The sequence below is a fragment of the Lytechinus variegatus genome, chromosome 8 (assembly GCF_018143015.1).
Source record: "Lytechinus variegatus isolate NC3 chromosome 8, Lvar_3.0, whole genome shotgun sequence".
Classification (NCBI taxonomy): Eukaryota; Metazoa; Echinodermata; class Echinoidea; order Temnopleuroida; family Toxopneustidae; genus Lytechinus; species Lytechinus variegatus.
The window spans coordinates 25,360,408-25,379,869 of NC_054747.1; the positions used below are offsets into that span (position 1 = coordinate 25,360,408).

The 19,462-nt window shown below is 36.8% G+C and overlaps 1 protein-coding gene across 3 annotated transcripts in view; it reads left to right on the forward strand.

Annotated features, from left to right (window-relative positions):
• The first annotated feature begins 9,378 nt into the window (after window positions 1-9,378).
• LOC121420237 (pleckstrin homology-like domain family B member 1) overlaps window positions 9,379-19,462 on the forward strand; it is a 68,433-nt gene continuing 58,349 nt past the window's right edge. The window contains exons 1-3 of one of the 3 annotated variants that reach the window (XM_041614799.1): window positions 9,379-9,686; window positions 15,475-15,594; window positions 16,982-17,105. In XM_041614799.1, coding sequence (XP_041470733.1) covers window positions 9,588-9,686; window positions 15,475-15,594; window positions 16,982-17,105 — 343 coding nt within the window. In that variant the 5' untranslated portion in view covers window positions 9,379-9,587. The remainder of the gene's footprint in view (window positions 9,687-15,474; window positions 15,595-16,981; window positions 17,106-19,462) is intronic. The other 2 variants (XM_041614801.1, XM_041614800.1) reach the window with 2 other exon arrangements.

The following is a 19,462-nucleotide window of genomic DNA, read 5'->3' on the forward strand; positions in this document are numbered from 1 at the left end:
GGCCAAGTGGGATTCCAGTAGACCAAATGGCAATTAACCCCTTTGAAGTGGGTCACTATTAACGGAAGGTGATCAGAGATGAAACTAGCCACTCACATCCAGGTGACCATCCTATAAAGCAAGTTTCCTCTTACATTTTTTTTTCAAGACGAAATGTCTTCTAAATTGCCCTTTTCCTGACATCATTTTTTCCTCATTAACTCATTTAATGTAGGCCCTTTTATGATGTATGTCACGAGCATGCTATTTTCAGCCCTCCCCGGGGAGAAGCCATTAATACCGTAGACGAAAAATTGACCAGAATCATTACAGAAGACCCTCTATAACAATTAAGTATTGCGCTCATCCTATCAAAAGATTGGGCATTATTTTTGCATGTCTGTCATCACCTGCTTCTTAATTGCCAGAGAAGGAAACTGGAATAATTTTATGAACAGTGTGTCTTTCATGAGTGTGGAGTGAATGGGGAAAGTGGGAGGGGCTAGGAGACATGGGGAGGAGCAGGGGCGGACCCAGGATTTTCCAAAAGAGGGGCACTTTTTCCCCCCCCAAGCTTTTTCCCCAGGGCCATGTTCTGGAGACAGCTTGTTTAGGGCCAAAATTTGTAAATAAAGCTGTGAAAAACTTGTTTAGGTGGTTATATGTTGCACACAAGAGAAAAACTTGTTTACAGAGTGTTTGGAAATACTTTGGCCACACATGTGTGGAGCAATACTTTTGACTGCCCCCCCCCCCCCCGCAGGTGTTTACAAGAGTCTTTCTAGTCTGGAGACACAAAACTAGCACCTAGACACATTGCTAATGAGCAGAACCCTCAACCATGCCCACAAGTCTAAGTTAGACACTTAGGCTGGATATTCAGACCCTTTTCCTCGATTGAAGGGTTTGCATAGCAGACTGGTCCAGTGCCATGTCTATCTGTAACGGCTGCACAGAAACGTTAGCCCCAAAAGATGCCCCTGTTACAACCGGTAATGTCGCAGCGATGCCTAATGTCACAACCATAGAGCTATTAACAGAAGGAGATCTGACTCTCTCAAACGCTTTGCCCCATGCGCGGCACCGCTAATCCCCTCTCAGCAGGGTCCCTCACGGCGCATTACAGAGGCCGCTCGTAAATCAGATAAGGAAAGTTGATCGACGCGATCAACAGCTCGGGTTTGCGCTTGCGCAGTAGTGTTTTCACCCATAATGCATTTCACATCGGCTTCACGAATTTTATGCAAACATGGCGGCTCACGATTTCGAACGTCGTGATTTCGAAGACGAAAATCTGGTTTTGGAACCAGCTGAATGCAGGCCTGACCAGATTTCACAAAAAAAGAAATACGGGACAATCGACAAAGTACGCTGCATGAGCGGATCGACCGAGCCAGATCTTAAAAAAGATCAACAAAGGAGGCTACACGGTGTTTGACTTGGGGAAAAATGTACAGAATTGGAAGGTGGGGGGGGGGGTGAACGAAATAATGAAGGAGGGAATGAAAAGGCGAACGAAAAGAGTTGAATTGAGAACGGATAGAAAGAAAAAAATGAAGGGGAAAATGAAGGAAAAAATAAAGAAAAAAAAAGGAATGTTAGAATAAAATGATGAAAGATAGAATAAAAGAAAAAACGTTTCCGTCATTATTTGAAATGAATTTAGAAGGAAAGAAAAAGAAAAGAAGGAAGGGAAGATGTGTGAAAGAAAACATAAGGGAGAGAAATAAAAGAAACAAGAAAAAGGATGAGGAAAGAAAGAACGAATAAAAGAAAAATGCTTCCTTTATTCTTTGAAAGAAAGAAAGACGGGACAATCAACAAAAAAGATCAAAAAAGATACACAATGTTAGACATGTGAAAAAAATATAAAGAATTGAAAGGGAGGGTAAATGAAGGAGAGAAAGAAAAGACAAAAGAAAAGGAAAAAGGAAAGGAAAAATGAACTGAAGGGGAAAATGAAAAGAAAAACATTAAAGAAAATTAGAATAAAAGAAGGATGAAAGAAAGAATAAAAGAGAGAAAAAAGGTTTCCGTCATTCTTTGAAATGAATATAGAAAGACAAAAAAAGAAAGGAAGGGAAGATGAATAGATGTGTGGAAGACAAAATAAAGAAGAGAAAGGAAAAAAGAAAGTGAGAAAGAAAAAGAAAAGGAAAGAAAGAATGAAGGAAAGAAATATTTTCCTTCATTCTTTGGAAGAAAGAAACAAACAAAGAAAGAAGAAAATAGGGAGGAAGGAAGGGAAAGAAAATTATAAGGGAAAAGAATTGGAGGGAAAAATAAAATAAAGAATGAAAGAAAGGAGGAAAGAGAGGGAGGAAAGAATGAAGAGATGAGAAAATGACAAAAAGAGAAAATAATTGAAGGAGAGAACGAAAAAGGGGAGAGGAAGTGAGAAGGAAGCAAAGAAAAGCAAAAGGAAAGAAAGAATGAATGAATTCAGGAAATAAGGAATGGAAATTTGATAAAGAAAAGTAACAGAAAGAAGGAAAGAAAGACAAATGAACAGAGAGAGAGAGAAAGGTTCAGGAAAAAAAGATCGGAAATAAAGATAGATGGAACAAAAAAGGGCAAGCAGGAAGGATATAAGGATGAACAAAGAATGATACAAAAGAAAAAGGAAAAAAGTTCAAACTTCAAGCAAACAAAAAAATCAAGTCATCTAACAAAAATCATAATGAAGTTTGGTGTTTTTTAATCTAGTTATGAAAACTAAATAATTTGTTCCACCGATTACATCTCCAAATTAGTTTCATTGTTATCTCTGCTCGTCATCTGTTGGTTATTTGATGAAAAAAATCACCACTTTTAAATGCATTAACTACATTTTGTTCAATATTCTTAAATACGGGACAAAAAGGCGTCCCGGGAAGGGTTTGTCGGGACGCCGGGACAAAAATACGGGACAATCCCGGGAAATACGGAACGTCTGGTCACCCTGGGAGGGAGGGAAATAAAGAAAAAAGGACACAAATTAGAAGGAAAAAATATAATAAAGAATGAAAAAAAGGATGAAAGAGAGGGAGGAAAAAATTAAGGAGAGAATTTAAAAAAAGAAAATAATGGAAGGATCGAGAAAGAATGAAAAGAAAAGGGAGAAGGAAGCAAAGAAAAGTGGAAAGAAAAAATGAAGGAAAAAAGGAAATTTAAAATAGGACGGAGAGTAAGACAAACAAGGAAAGAAAAATGAACAGAGAGAGAAGATCAGGAAAGAAAGATAGGATGGAATAAAAAAAAGGGCAAAGAGGAAGGATAGAATGATGCCAGAAAAAGGATATGAAAGAAAGAAAGAAAAAAGTACAATCTTAAACATACAAAAAATCTCCTAATCTAACAAAAATCATAATGATATTCGGCCTGTTTCTTAATATATCTAGAACAGAAATAGAATGTTTTAGAAATGAGGGGGGGGGGGGGGGGTCAGGTGTCCGGACACTTTATATTTTGGAAGCCTTTTTTTCTTTAGATTAAACTAAAGATATGAATTCAATAATTGTAATCATCTTTTATTTTGTTCTCTAAAATAATTTTAAATCATGATTATTTTTGGTCCTAAAAATTGTAAAACTTCGCTTGTAATTATTTCCAAATGACTTTGTAACTTAAAATGAATCGTCCTGACATAGAACTGGGTATACTTCTTTGTGGTCCCAAACATGTTGTTTTTAATTTCTTTATTATGTAGAATAACAATTTTTATACTTTGTTCTCCTTTTTACTGGTTTGTAAATTAAATCTGTTCGCTCCGCGGCCCCTGCTATTTTCCAAAAACGATACAGAGACAAGAGCTGAGCGAGCACGGCTCCCGTCATTCATTACACTCACTTTCAACTTACACAAATAGGAATGCGTGGGGAACCGGAGGGTACTCCACGATGCGACAATCGCCAGAGAAATGCCCCGCAGATTCGTCGTTATATTATCGATTCTATTGTTTTCTCGCAAATGATCTTGGCATGAAAATTAAGCTCAAAGTATGCTTTTTCTCCGTATTATAATTTCTAAACCAGGTACGGTTAGGAAAAGATTTAAGTACGGAAGAAAGACAGACATACTTAAAATGACCAATCTCCAACTTCCTCCGTTTGTAATTTTGTTGAGTCAATTCAGATTGCAACGTATTTGGTATGTATGCAAAGGGGATCATCTCAGAAGTTCAACCATACATAAAAGACGTACATCAGGAATCCGTACAAAGAGATATGGATGTTAGAAGAACAGCAAGTCGTGTTTCAATTTTGAAAAAAAAATGAGCTCGGGGGAAGTTATGTGGGAGAACGTTGTTTACGGCGGTGCCTCGCAGGGTCCTTCAAAAAATCTCTGACCTCAGATTTTACGAGGGGGCTTATCGCGTTATGTAAGCTTGCTCTAACTTTGGCCTGGCGGCTCGCCGATTGATGTTAGATATCGTTCCTTCGCCCGAAGGAAGCAATAACAAAGGATTAACAGAGGAATTGGAAGATGGTTCTCCTTCTCTGTTAGCTCCATGGTCACAACAATGCATTATTTACGTCTTAGGTCAACGTTGACATCACAGTCTGAAAGATGTGACTGGGTCTACTGTAATAGTGCTCTGTCAGCGCAAGTTACCATGTTTCTGTACGGCTGGCCGGTCATCTGCTCGGACCATCATCAGTCGCTTCTCTTACCTGTCCATTTGTGTCTGTCTACATTCCTTACTCATGACATGTGATCCATTGGGGGTCGTACTAGAAGAGATCATGTGGATTACTGATAAGGCTTTACTCACCTGACTGACAGCAGGATATATGCAAATGGACACCAAAGACTCTTTCATTTAAGTTTGGTCAGAGTCAGACAAACTTGCGATTTTCAGTGCCTGAATCAATCATATCTTTTGTAATTAATTGTAAATATGTGATTATTTGCTTCTCTGCTTCTTGAAACAAGGAGTGTAATCTGATTTGGTACAGCTAAAATCGATCTATTGATTGTAAAATTGCAACAGAATATTTGCGATTGATTGTAAATATTTTCTTGCATCACCCCCTAAGAGTTCTCAAAGACACCATTGTCACTGCCATCCTAAAACTAGTTTACTGGAGACTAGTTTAACACGCAATGAGAACGGTCGAGGCGGTCTTGGAAGCGATCTTCCAAACCAGTCTGGAAAACCACCACGCAATGTAGATTTCAAGATCGCTTTTCCTTGTAAAACTGGTTTTAGCATAAGTGTGGACACAACCATTCTTTGGGAAGCGATCTTCGCACATTATGAGCGTGTTACTCCACACATTGTGTAGAATGTCTATGCTGCGGTTTTGAATATCGCACGAACATGTCACCCCACAGAGAGCATTCCCATAGCAACAAGACCGCTTGATGTGAAGTGGGTTTGAAATTTGCAAACCACGTTTGCAAGTGCTAATAATCTCCAATCAACATTTGATTGTGAATATCATTTACATGTAACCCCCAAAAAATCACCAGTTCTTGAAATGGCCCCCAGAATGGATAATCTACACACTATTTTACATCAGTGATTCAAGCTGGATGAGAACAATCTGATTAAGAAAGAATGAACACCATTATGTTGATCCGTTTTGAAGGGAACCATCAATTCACCTGGGTGGAGAGTGGCAATAGTAGATAAAGGTCTTCAGAGAGATGGTATGGTGTGTCATCCACCCTTTGCAATACCTCTTGATGAACCCGAAAATCACATGAATATTAGAGTTGAAGTTATTCAGTTAAATTAACCTAAGGATGATTCAATCTTAGACAGGATTGGATGAAGTCACCAACAGCCTTCGTCGTTTCTTGATTTCCTCTATCACAGATATGAACGATAAGGCTGCATTGACGTACGCTAAGAAACGAGGGGGTAAATTGAATTAGAGTGACAGACATTGCCCCCTCCTTGAAGGGGTTGCCACCCCTGGATGTAGTCCAGGGGTGTCTAGCAGGGACAGAGAGAGGGACATCTCTGAGAAGGGAGGGGGGGGGGGGGTTGATACCTGCAGGTGCACCCTCCCCCCTCTCCAGCTACAGCTCTTATGCTTTAGGATTCTGTCAGCTCCCCTTTCCCCACAAAGACAGAAACAAACATTAAAAAAATATCATGATGGGCATTGTCTTCAAACCTGCCCATTATTCCTGCAACGTCCACCCCCAAAACATACATAACTTAATACAGTGTACAAGAAATTCAACATGACATCCACATTACATAACTGTATGCTGCACTGATAAAACAATGGAGGTAGAAAACCCACTGTGTCTGGTAACTTTTTTCAGTTTTGTTAGCTTCGGAATCCTTTGAAAAAAATTATTTGAATCTATCAAGTATGAATTAGGTATTTTTTCATGTTTGTGTAGTAATCGCATAACACTTTAATCATTCTGTCAAAAAATTTTAAGCATGTCACTCTAACAACTATTATTTAAATTTTTTAATCAACTGTTTAAACTTTTTTAACAAGTTGTTTAATTTTTTTAAACAATAACAAAAAAAGTTTAAACAACTTGTCAGAGTGACAGGCTTAAACATTTTTTTTTACTGTTAAGAGGGTCAGGTTTCCTACACTCGTCATCCCCCCTCCCCTCTTTCTTAAACATTCTTGCCCGCCCCAATAAGCAGCGTTCTCGCCAGAAAAAAATTCACGCATGTCGGGGACTTGTGCTGCCACTCCTGGGGGGTGGGTGCGGAAGTGACGGCCTTTTCATCAAATAGAGACGCTAAGGAAGCCCCATTGTGGCGTATTTTTAAGCCCACACAAATGCACATAAATGCACAGATACTTGCCGTTCAGTCCAAAGAAAGAGAAGTGCAGCTTTCCAGCTTATGAATTGTAAATATTTCCGAGAAAAAAAAAGAGTCGGGCCCTGGTCGGACCAGACATGAGAAGTCAAAGGGCTTTGTCGTGTTTCTAGATTTAGGCTGGATCTGCAAAACATGTCCGCCGTTCCGGCGATCGTCTATATAGCGCGCGCGTATCGTGCATGCACCTAGTTAGCGATCTGTGCATACATGTACGGTACAGTATACAAAATACGCATCCAACGAGCATCGGCGCTAGCTAGGGCCCTGCACTGATTTTCATTTGCAAGTGGTCTTAAGTTGGTGGGACTTCGGCGCAACCCGATAAATGAAGTTGATATCACTAAGAGGAGTTCATGGAGTGTATTATTTTTTCTCAATATTTCCATTTAATTTTTCCACGCATGTTGCTGAAATTTTATGCATGGTTCCACTTGGTCTCCATTTCCGCACGCATGGTGTTTGAACCATGCGTATTATACACTGGCGAGAACAACCCTTTTAAATTTCTTTCTCACTGCAAAGTAAACAAAGTGAGTTTTAGGGTCTATTATGAATAGATATTTCAGATTTAGTCTGTTTTGGACAATGCAACAATACTGTACCTTTAAAGCTATTTGGCTGCAAAGATTACCCTAATTAAATGGGTAGAGGCATTTCTTCATTGCCAAAAAAAATCAGCTTTAAGCCTGTATGGCTCAAAGTTTTTGAAGCATTATGAATTGAAAAGTCTAATTCAATTCTCTGTAAAATTGTGTATACATTAACTGAATTTGGAAGGGAGAAAATTATAATTTGAAATTTCTAAGCTTTAACAAGATTGATAGTCATTATGAATTATGATATAGAATGATCAATATGATTTTTAGCTTTCCAGATTTAATGTCACCCACTTTTTAGGAAATAAAATGTATATTAGTAGAGTAATGAATAGTTACTCTTTTTTCATCATTTTGTTTCTGACAGGATTTTAGTTGTATTTTGCTTGGGTGGGATTGGAAATCATGGATTTTAATTTCATATAAGATTAAATATTACATATTTATATCAAATTTCAGGTATTTAAAATAATCCAGATTGACTGTTAATAGAGACCTGCCAAAAATTGGTTTACTTTTTCATCCTAAGGATTAAAATCTAAATGTTTAAAGATTTGAATTCAAATACACAAGGTTTTAAGGCTGGATCTGATAATTAGCTTGTCCCTTTTCACAGCCAATCTGCATTTGTTTCAAATCCTTGATTCATATTTGGAGATATTAACATGATTTTATTTTGAAATCTGATTTTGTATGAAAGACTGCATGAGAGTGTCCGGCCATTGAAAAATCACATTGATTCATCATTCAAATGCCACCTTGTTTGATTTTTTTGTCAATTTATATCACTCTTTGATCAGTTCATAGCACTTAATATCGCCCTGCAGCAGGTGTGCATTCCCTGCCAGGGGAGGGCGATATACTTCCTATATTGCCCTCGCAGCAGTTGTTATGACCCAGTGCCAAAACATATTGAATCACGTCTCCGCTGCACTTGCTTCATATCTTGCAATCCTGATGACTGTTTGTTGTTGACTCAACCCTAATGCCTGTGGAAGGAAAGACAATCGAGCTTGAACCCTGCCATGACTGGACCAATTCCGTATCGAGTTTTGAGAGTTCTAGAGCATCCCCTTCTTAACTTGTCAAGTGAAGTTCAAAGAGCCTTGTGATGACTCAAGAATCGTCAGATTAACCTGGGATGTCGTCAAGAGCAAGGAGTGCAGTCTCATTTTAACATTGCAAGTGCCAGCTGTCCTGCATAATTTATTTGAAGTACCCAGAGAATATAACCTACTGAGCTTACATTGTCAAGGATCACTGTTCAGTTCAGGATCTTGACAGTTCAACCTTAGGAATGATGTCAGCAACAATTCCTGGAGAGTTTATAAGGAATAGGTGCTGCAGTTATTGAGAATCATCTTGTCCAAATGAAGGTTGCTACCTGCAGCTCCTTGCTACTTGTCTAAATGTTTTTGAAGTACTTAGTCACTTTCTAAAATAGAAACTTCATGAGCATAAATGTTGCAGACATGGAACGACTTTTGGAACTGCTCTTACCAACACTCTCATCAGAATTGCAACAAATCATTTCAAAAATAGAAAGAAGAGTCTAACACTGACATGTTACATGGAAAAATCTCTTAAGAAACCTGATAATTGGAATATGTGTAGCAGATATCCATAGATTCATGATAAAACATTGTTGACAGATTCTTTGTGGATTTAGCAGAAGGCCCATTGGTAATGGAAACATGATTAAATACTAGTAACCATTAATTAGACTATTCTTTATACTTCTGAATGAGACTTTGCGAGAGTGTGTTAACTGTTTTGATGCAATTCTATTTGATGAAAGAGTTTTTATGACTCCTGCTACTGAAGGATGTAAGACCCTTCAGATATCACCTACCTCTAAAGTGTGTTCCTTGGATGACCATTGCGCAATATTTACAATTGTTCGTTCTTTTCCTTGATATGTGGATTGTGAAGAACCCAACTTTCTTTTAATAGAATTCAGACCAACCCTTAGGCGACCATAACTTGTTTGTAACAGGAACACGGTTTAACCACATTTTTTGAAAGGCAGTTTCTGGAAAAAGCCCTGGAAAATATTCAGAGTGATTTATATTTTTGATGAAGAAAAGGGAAGCCGTCATGGAATTGGTCAACAGGAATCTGTAGACCTGTGTTGTTGTTATTGTTCAAGGCAATTCCGTTGCCTTATCTTCGATTGGAATATATAGAATTGTCTCTAAAGTAGATCAGTTAAAGGAATCACCAACATGGATGTGTTTCGAAACGGATTGAACAATCATTTGAATGAGAATGAAAAGCCGTACACCACTAAATACAGTGTATGGGTTCCTCCTGGCCACTTAAATGTGAGTTTGATTTACTTGTTTCATATTATATGTTTTCATCCTCTTGTGTGGATTTATGGTCTTGAAGTGGAGTAGTTGAAATGACTATTTATTATGCAGGTATTTCTGTTACTCTTGTTAGGCATCGATTAAAAGGTATGTACATGTAATGAAAGCAATTGCAACGTTGGGAATGGGGGGAAAAAGGTAACTTTCTCATTACAGTGAGGTATGACGTATACATGTGTCGTGACTCCAGATTGAATTGTGGAAGGATCTGCCTCATAGTTCTTGAAAAATGTTGCTTGCAGTGTGCCAAAGAATTGCATTCTTTTAGATTTTGCAATTACCCCAAATCAAAATGCAATCTGTTTTGCTTAGGATGGCAAGTATTGATCATAGTGCAGTCACGCAACTAAAACACTTCTCTCTTTTTTGTCACATTTTTAATGTAAGGTTTTCTAAATAGAAATATCTTGCAGTCAGATTCTTCTTACTCTTTCCTTAATATTCTTCTTACTTAACACCATGGACTAGGTCCACAATAACAGAATATCAATTTAAAAACTAAAAATATTTGAACACATTTCCAATTTGAGAATGGTGAAGAGAAGCTAAATTTACTGCAAGTCTTGAAGGTGCAAGAGATAAGATGATTTTAAGGTTAGCAAGAGACCATGGAGGGTGTTTAAATTGCTTTTAAGCTCATTTCAGCGTTTAACTTTGAAGTGTCAGTTCTTTGGTTTCCTCGACCCTGCATCCACAAGTAGGCCAGTATTGATGATAGTGGTGCAGTTACACCTTTCTGATCAGGCAAAGTATATTATCTTTTTACATCTGATTCATTAAGCCCATCTTACACACAAGTGTGCAAAGAATCCCAGTTGATTATTCTCAAATCAAACTTAGATCAGTCACAAATTGTGTAATCAAGATATAATAAATCTAAGATGAATAGAGTTTCAGTGTATTATAATTCTTTTCCAAATCTATTAGACAGGGTACATTTGCTTTATAGCACATTTGCTTTATCTCAAAATAATTATAATATTCTGGGAATAAATTTGGAATTGCTTCACAAGTTGCTCCACATTTTTAAAGACTTATACAGAAGTCTGTTATGTAGTGCATTTTTATTTTTTTACATAAGACACAGTATGACATACAGATGTATGGTTAGGTGCTTTTCTTTTTTGATCAAAAATGCTTATTAAAGTGGCATTGGTAAGCAAATTTATTCTGTGATATATTTCCCAAAGTGGTTCAGTATGATAGCACCTTGTGCAACACAAAACATATATGATTCAGCAGTGATTTGACAGTTAGTTTAGTCGAAGAATTGCAACCATGCTTTAGTTTCAAATGATTTAGGGCACCAGGTCCATGAAAGGTGTTTAAATTTATTTCAAAAGCAGTTTCGATTTCTGCCAATTGAAGTGCCAGTTATTGTTTAGGATTTACATTGATAAGGAGGCTCTCCATAAGTATCTTAAAAGGAATGAGGTCAAAGATTCTGAAGACAAATGGTGTGATTTATCATTTAGCTGTTGGTTAAGTGTCAGGTGGGAAGGTCTTAAAACTGAAGTGTTGTTTGCGGAAAAGGTAAAATATTGATCTGGATATGATCTAAGTTAGTGTCAAGTAATCTACCTTGAATAACAAGACACTCATCAACTATTTGTTGCAGAAATTCTTGAATTCCAGATAGACAAGCTTTATTTTCTTTTTGAAAAGATTTCAAAACTCTTTCTCACATTTTGAGCTGGTCTACCTATACCAAATAGCATGGTACAGTCAGTGCGAACAAAACATAGAGAATTCCATTTTTTTATTTGAACAAAACCACAGGAAAGCCAGCAAAAGTTTGGCCCAACTTCCAGGCAGCTGCTACTTCATCTGCCTAGTTATCATCATAATTAACCCAAAAAAAAAGTCACTAAACCACTGCAGATCAGCAAAACTTTTCATCTTGTCCTCGTCATCAATACAAACTCATCTACCTTTGACGTACATGAAATCTCCAATCCAAAATTAGCGTATGATTAAGCTGTGACTAAGTAGCAAGCATTAGTGAAAATGTGACTTCTAGATGTCTTGTAAGGTGTAGCAAGTTTCATTCCCCTACGTGCCTCTCTTTTGATGAGCAAAATTCATAACATCATTATATTTTGATATTTCTAGTCTGAATACTGTAAAGTGAATAAACTGATAGAAACATATACTGATAATAGTATTACACTTTCATGTAGCACTTATTACATCAAAATAATGTATCTAAATGCTTTATAATGTATAGCATATAATGTAAAGCAAAGATTGCTTTTGCATAGATTTCAATTTTGAACTTCAGCTCAGTTTATATCTACATGTACACTCTTGATTTTGTTTATTCAAAATAAAGCTAGATTAGCTTTAGTTAGTGGACAGTCAAATATACTAGATGGAGAATTTGAGATTTAAACCGCAAAGATTGAATTTACAGGCACTTTCATTTGAGATTTGAGATTTAGAATAAATCCTCAGGATCCAAATCAAATATGCAGTTCCAAGGGCCATCAACTACAGCAGATCTGATTTTTTTTTGTTCTATCCCCGGAATTCACAGCACATACTTTTCATGGAGAGATTCGTCAGTGATTTCGACTGACCGATTCATTTTCGGCCAATCAGATGCAAGGATTTCTAGTAGCTTATAACATCTGTCACTGAAAACCACTGACAGAAGTCTTCATGAAATGCTCTCCTGACCTGCTTCTATTTCCAATTTCTTTACAAAGTTTTAAATTTTCCCCCTTGAATGTCATGTATTTGATGGTTACCACGATGTTGTGTGATTAATACTTGTCAGGGGTTGTACAATGTTGAGTCATGTGTATTGTGGTGGCAATGGAAAATTAGTTCAAGTTCATAAGTTCAGTTGTTTGATCCATTGATAATACATGGATTCGTTGGAGTTGATGGAAGAAAGGTTTATTTTTAAAAAGGGGTTTAGATGGGCCCTGAGGGCTGAAGTGATTATGTGTGAGTATATGTATATCAAAGCTCAAACATACATTTTAATCAACTAATTTGGGAAAGTTAATTTTGACAGAGTATTGATGATATTGAGCATAAGTTGACTAATTTACAAGGTGAAACTGAGTTGCTATTTTTCAAGAAATAGCAACTCAGTTTCACAATTACAGGTCATAATTTGGACTTAGTGGCTCAGAGTTTAAAAGTAAAGTTGCTCTCCAATACTTATAATGAATGTAGGAATTAGGAAAGCATGTTTCAATAGAGGTGTACCTGCTGGCCTAAATCTAAGTCGAGCATAATTAGACAAATTAAAATGCAAGGCCCACCGCTTCCTTCCGTCCTCGAACCCAAGACGTTACAGAGTCAAAGAATCAAGAAGCAAAAACATTTGTAAGGCATCACTTAGCAACCCATATCGCCATGACAACAGGTGAAGGGACAGCTTGAAGTATGGCCATTTCCTGAGGACTGCTCTCAGACATGGTCCGTTAGATTGAGGTATATTAGCCAGGAAATGTCTTGGTCTGGTGGCTGTGATTAAGGTCATGTGATGTTGTGATAGGTATCAGGTGACATTAGATTGTGCAATACCTTATAAACCCTGTTATAAAAAAATTGTGATTCAAGATTTGATAGGAGTACATGTAGATGTCACTTGGTCATTTCCTTACATAACTGTTTTTGTCCAACCAATGTAAAAACAATTTTAGATATGTGGGGGCTTTCTGTTAATGAAATTGTTTGGAAAATTTTATTCCCATTTTCATTACAAAAAAACTGTCTGCTGGTATACAACCAAATTCAAAGGATTGAAAAATTGTCAAAAGTCGGTTTCCTGTTAATATTTTTTTTGAAATTCAGTTTCCATATTACATGTTTTAGCATCACTTCTACTTCTCAAAACCATGTATTTTTTTATTATGTTTAACATATTAAAACAACATGAACTTTTAGTAAATCAGGACACAAATAATTGTTCCCTTCAAGTTTGAATGCATTGTGACTTCTGGATAATATAAAAAATCACATCATAAACAAATATCAAATAAATATGAGTACTATATAGCATGCATTCACAGTTTTCATTCTGTAACAAAAGGTACGTTCTTGGTTGACCTTATTGAAAGTTTTGACATTGAAGAATCAATCAATTAAAAGAAATATATACACGCACTGTTTTGCAAGATTTGAATATTAGAATAATAGAATTGTACAATTCCTGTTCTTGAATCTTAACCAAACGTAACCTCTTTTAAATGAGGAAGGCTTTTGATTGCAAACTTCTCTTGGCTCCTCACCGGCGTCTTATCTATAAAACACCTGATGTCTGTGGCTTTCTTAAAGTCACAAATACGAGGAAAGAGATCAAAGTTTTAGGTGGGGGAAAATTTGCTTAATAATTAATCAGATAGTTCTGTTGGATCAGAAAAGATGCCAAATTATGTTTTTGCCAAAATGTTTATGATAATGATGATCTTACTTCTTAATCTTTGAAGGGATTGCCAAATTTATGAAACATTAAGATTGTATTGACCTACATGAGGGCTTTCAAGAAAACATCTGCAGTCTAAAGATAAAAAAGACACTACAGAGAGTGGTATCCTACTTTCTCAAGGAGTAGGTGAGGCTCATCACCTTTTGCTAATGAAAGATACCAATGTTTCACTTACTAATCTAGATCAAGAAAACGATTTTCCATGCTGACGCAAAATTCTAACACAGGACATGATAATGGCCTGAATACACTAACATGGTTTAGGGTCCGTCATTTGAAACCTTGGCTTCTATAGAATTTCTGTATTGATTATACTTAATTGCATTTAATTTATTACTCTCAACCCGGGTTGAGAGTGGCAAAAGTGAAGTAATGTCCTGTGAAAAGATGTATGTAGTGGGGGATCCAGGTAGGTCTTACTATATTCTGTGCATTGTCCTCTGAACATACATATTGATATTGCTAATTCTAAGAAAATTGTAATCTGTGACCCCTCTTTTTTCAAATTTGCTATTTGCATCCTTTCTATTTTCATATCCTGGTTTGCCATTGGTAAGTGCGTTGATGGGTTGGGATTTGAACCCTTAGCACTTACATTTAGTGTCAAGTAAATGAACCAATGTACTATGTATGGTATGAGAATTGGGATACTATGGGAGGTATTAAAACCAAGCTATTGATTTTTCCATGGGCTACTTCTTATTTAATGTTGACTAATACCTGTTGCCAAATGTGTGCGATAGCCAGTCTGCCAAAGCTGCCAAGTCTATACCTTTATTCGTCAGTTACAGTGGCTCAAAAGAAACGGACAATATTTTCAACACTTTATGACATGTTTATTAGTTACAAATAATCTAGAATCACCTGTGTTTTGTTTGTTTGCATATATTGCAAGCATTAACAGATCAGTGTATTCCTTCCTCAGGATCACACTGTATATTATTCATAAACCCCACAAGCCAGAAGTTACAACTCATGAGTTCTCTGAAGAGGTGTATTACCTTTCCGAAGGAACTACTGTAGCGCATTGATTTGAAATCATAATTTCTATTGGTTACTTTTCCAAACAAAATGACCATGTAACAGCAATCCCGATTGGAAATCTAGAATTTTGATTAAGGTTGATGTACTACTTTTGTGATACAGAGCCTAGGTTCCTGATAATGAGCATGCAACTTTATGTCTTAGCACCTTGTCAATTGGTGAACACGTCATTGTAAATGTATCATGGTTTTTACCAAGTCGTAAATTGTAAATTTAATTTTCTATTTCATTCTGTTTTTCTCTTTATTCCAGAATATGCAAACAACTGAACTGATCGTGACAGATCATGTTTTGACGAGCGAGGAACTCAACGATCTCAGGATGAGCAATAACTGGGAGGACAGTCTCAAGCGGACGCAGAAGATCATTCAGGTGGGTATTGAACCCGAAACCTTCCAGTTTGGGCACCTTCTTTAATAGTCTTGTAAGAGTACACAGAGGATCGGAGGGGCAAGGTATAGTGGGTTCACAATGGCTTGTCTAGCCTATCCACCCGGGACATTCTAAGCACTCAATGGTTTCGAGGTGCTATTCTTGGTTCATAATGGTTTGCTGTGCCAATCCTTTATGTGGAACACTTTTATCAAACACAGTATAAGGGGGCGGGGCTATCTTTTGGGGGTTCATGGTGGCTTGCCCACTGCCAAGCATGTACCTTGTGCACCTGGAGCACCCGAACACCTGAAGGATCAGAGGAGCTATCTGTTGTGGGTTCTTAATTGCAAGTTTTACTGGAGCACAATCATTTCTGACTAGAATATAGTCTGAAATATGACTAGACACATCAGTTGTGCCCAGCTGACTCCTGATCTTGTCGTTCTGACTATTTTTCTAGAGTTGTAAAATCTTGAGATTGGGCAAAGTTTGTCTAATGGAAAACTTAATCATATTGCTCATGGGGCGACTATATGGTAGAAATAATTTTTTGCTTGTTAATAAACATAGAATAGTTTGGGTTTTGTATAGTATATCTTCTTAATGGCTTGGCATTGGAATTACTTCTAATTATTCGGGCAATGCCATAATTAAAATAGTAATTAAGTATAGAAAACTTGGATCATGTTCAAACGGAGACCATTATCATGTCGTAGGTGGTCAGTGCCAAATATTTTGTATACAATTTTACGGCATTCATTTCCAATTTCCTGATATAGATGAAACTAAATGTATGTCAAGCTGTATTCTGTCTTTTGTCAGATATCATTTTTGAGTGTGGTGTATAAACAAATTCATTCAATTTGAAACAAGGAAATATGTTTTATGAGTAGTCATAAGTGTGTGGTTTTTATTTACTCTCACAACTACTTGATAAGTTTTTCATCAACTTTGACCTCTGAGGAACATTTTATGAAAAGCATGATGAAAAGCATCCTAACTTCATATACTGGTATACAAATACTGTATCCTGAAATGTTCTCCCCAATTCGTACTTGAAATAAAAGCTTTTTAATTTATACCAAAAATCAAATTAGAATGCAATTGTTTTTGTCAGGGATTCATCGAAAACACATGTAGTGTAATCATTTCAGATTTGAGAGAATCTTTCATTTCATTTGTCAAAATTCAAACCCAGAAAATTGATAAACTCTAGATTTACCCTAATATGATCAACCATTATTATTTTAATAATGAAGCAGAAATATTCAGTTTCAATTCAATTTATTTCTTTTCTTTCTATTCCATTCAAACATAATAGAATGAAATATAAATCAGATGCAAATCAGAGTTATACTATTCAATTCCTTTATTTTACTACCAGGATGGGTCACTTGAGCTGTCGGAAACCGGGCGGGCCCTCAAGGTCCAGTCAGAGCGCCCTCACTTGGTCAGTCTGGGTGGAAGTCGGATCAGCACTGCAGTTACGCTACTGCCACTGCCAGAAGGTATGTACAGTGGTGATGTAGGCTACTCTGTGTGAGTCAAAATAGTTTTAGGACTTTTAGATCAAAGTCATCTAGTGATTGAATATTTAGATAATTGCAAGGTCTAGTGAATAATTATCATTAAAGATGAAAATCAGGTACGGATCCAGGGGGAGGGGGCTCACTCCATAAAATTCCGGAAAAAAAGAATGGCGCACCTGTTAAGATGTGTTCATTTGGGAGTGATGACCGGGGGGGGGATAGGACACACCCCCTGCTAAGAAATCTTGGATAGATCTGCAGGTTATAATTATTGTACTGGATAATACACTGATAAAAACCCATGATTTTACAGGGAAAAAAAGAAGATTTTGCAGAAAGCAATAACAGAATCATTCTGTAAGTTCATAAAACAGGAATTTTTCTGCAATTTAACAGAAAAGGTCAGTTTAAAAAGGGGGAAATGGTGTTTTATTTAAGGAAATTTGTAAGATTACATACACCAAATACAGATTTTCTGTAAGATAACGTAATCTGGTAAGATTACAGGTGTTCTCGAGACTCTGCTGCAGGAACTTTTTTATTTTAAGGATAATTTTTCTAACAGTGTAGGATGTCATTTCTTCTTGGTATACCAAAAATAATCCACTTTTAGAGAACATTTTGCACTCATTTACGTTTTTTGCAATATTTCTGGTAGCCTGCTCTGAGCCGTCCAATATGTCAATAAATACTATATGGGGTGCACATTTCTGTTGACATGGCTTTCTCTCCACAAGAGTCATCTGCTGAGTGGCAAAAGACAGTAAGACATATTACTTGAAATGTAGCCATCGTCCTTCTGGTTCTCAACGTGTAAGCAGTGGTGAAATTCCTTGTTTGTGCAGAGGTACGGTAAATTGCCAATTCGTCTACTGCCATCCCGTCCACTCACCACATGGTCTACATTCATTTCGTCTAATGCCATTTCGTCCATCAACATTTCGTCTACCACCCATTTCGTCCAATCACCTTTTCGTCTAATAGCCATTTAGTCTAATAGCCAGTTAGTCTATAGCCAATTCGTCTACAACCATTTCGTCTACCAACCATTTCGTCTAAATCCATTTGGTCTAATGCCAAATCGTCCATTAACCAGTTCGTCCACCGTTCATTTGGTCCAATAGCCATGTCGGCTAATTTCAGTTGGTCCAATATCCACATCGTCTACTTATCAACTCGTCCAATTGCCATTTCGTCTAATAGTCATTTCGTCCATCAACCATTAGGTCCAATAATCAGTTCGTCTACCAACCAAATCGTCTACTAACCATTTCGTCCAATTCCCAAATCGTCCAATAGCCATTTAGTCTAATAGCCATTCGGTCCAATAGCCATTTCGTCTAATACAAATAATTTGCGTTATCCGAGGAGGGGAGCGAAATGACTTTAATACCTTGAAATTATTGATATTAGTTTAAAAAAAAACCTAAAAACTATGATGATAACTACTATCGCAAGGGTCGATTCAGTGGGTACAGCAATTCAGGCACCCCCACCCCCCCCCCTAAAACGCACACACACACGCACACACACACATATAAAAGGGGAACTAAGATGGGGAAAATGGAAAAGGGTCCTTTTAATTTAATTTGTCGCTCAATTTTTATTTAAAAAAAGAAAGGAGAATATTGTATTCCGATATCAAAATACGATAAACAGATGAAAGACAATATAGCCTTTTAAAGAAATATTATTGATCAATATACCCCCCACCCCCCAAAAAAAGAGCTCTTCCCGATCTGTCCTTTCTTCTTTCCCTGTACTATCCTCTCCCTTTTTGTTCGTTTCCCGTCGCTAGAAGCCCGCCTGCGCCTAAAATAAATGTAGGCCTAGTAGTATTGACAATAACGATGAGTATAATGTTTGTGATATACTCATGCTGTAGCAATTAATGGATATAATAATAAGAATGATAATCATCATAATGATACTAATAAATAATAATAATAATAATAATAAAATTCACAATAATACTACTACTAATAATAATTATGATGATCATATTACTAATATTAACAAAAATGATAATAATAAGGATAATCATAATAGAAATAATATACATAATCAAAATAATTACTACTACATAGGCGCGGATCCAGGAGTTTACAGAAAGGGGGGGGGGTATTGAAATCACTAGAGTAGATTTTTGGTCGCGAGTATATAGGCCTGCCGGGTATAATTATAACACATCCCTTTTGCGTATCTAGCTTTTGCTAATGGGGGCAGTTGCTCGAAAAATGTTCATTCATTTATATATTCCCCTGTCTGCGGATCGAAGAGGGTTTTTTCCGTGTTTTTTTTTTTTTTTTTTTTGCTTGCGCGAGCTGATCTTTTTT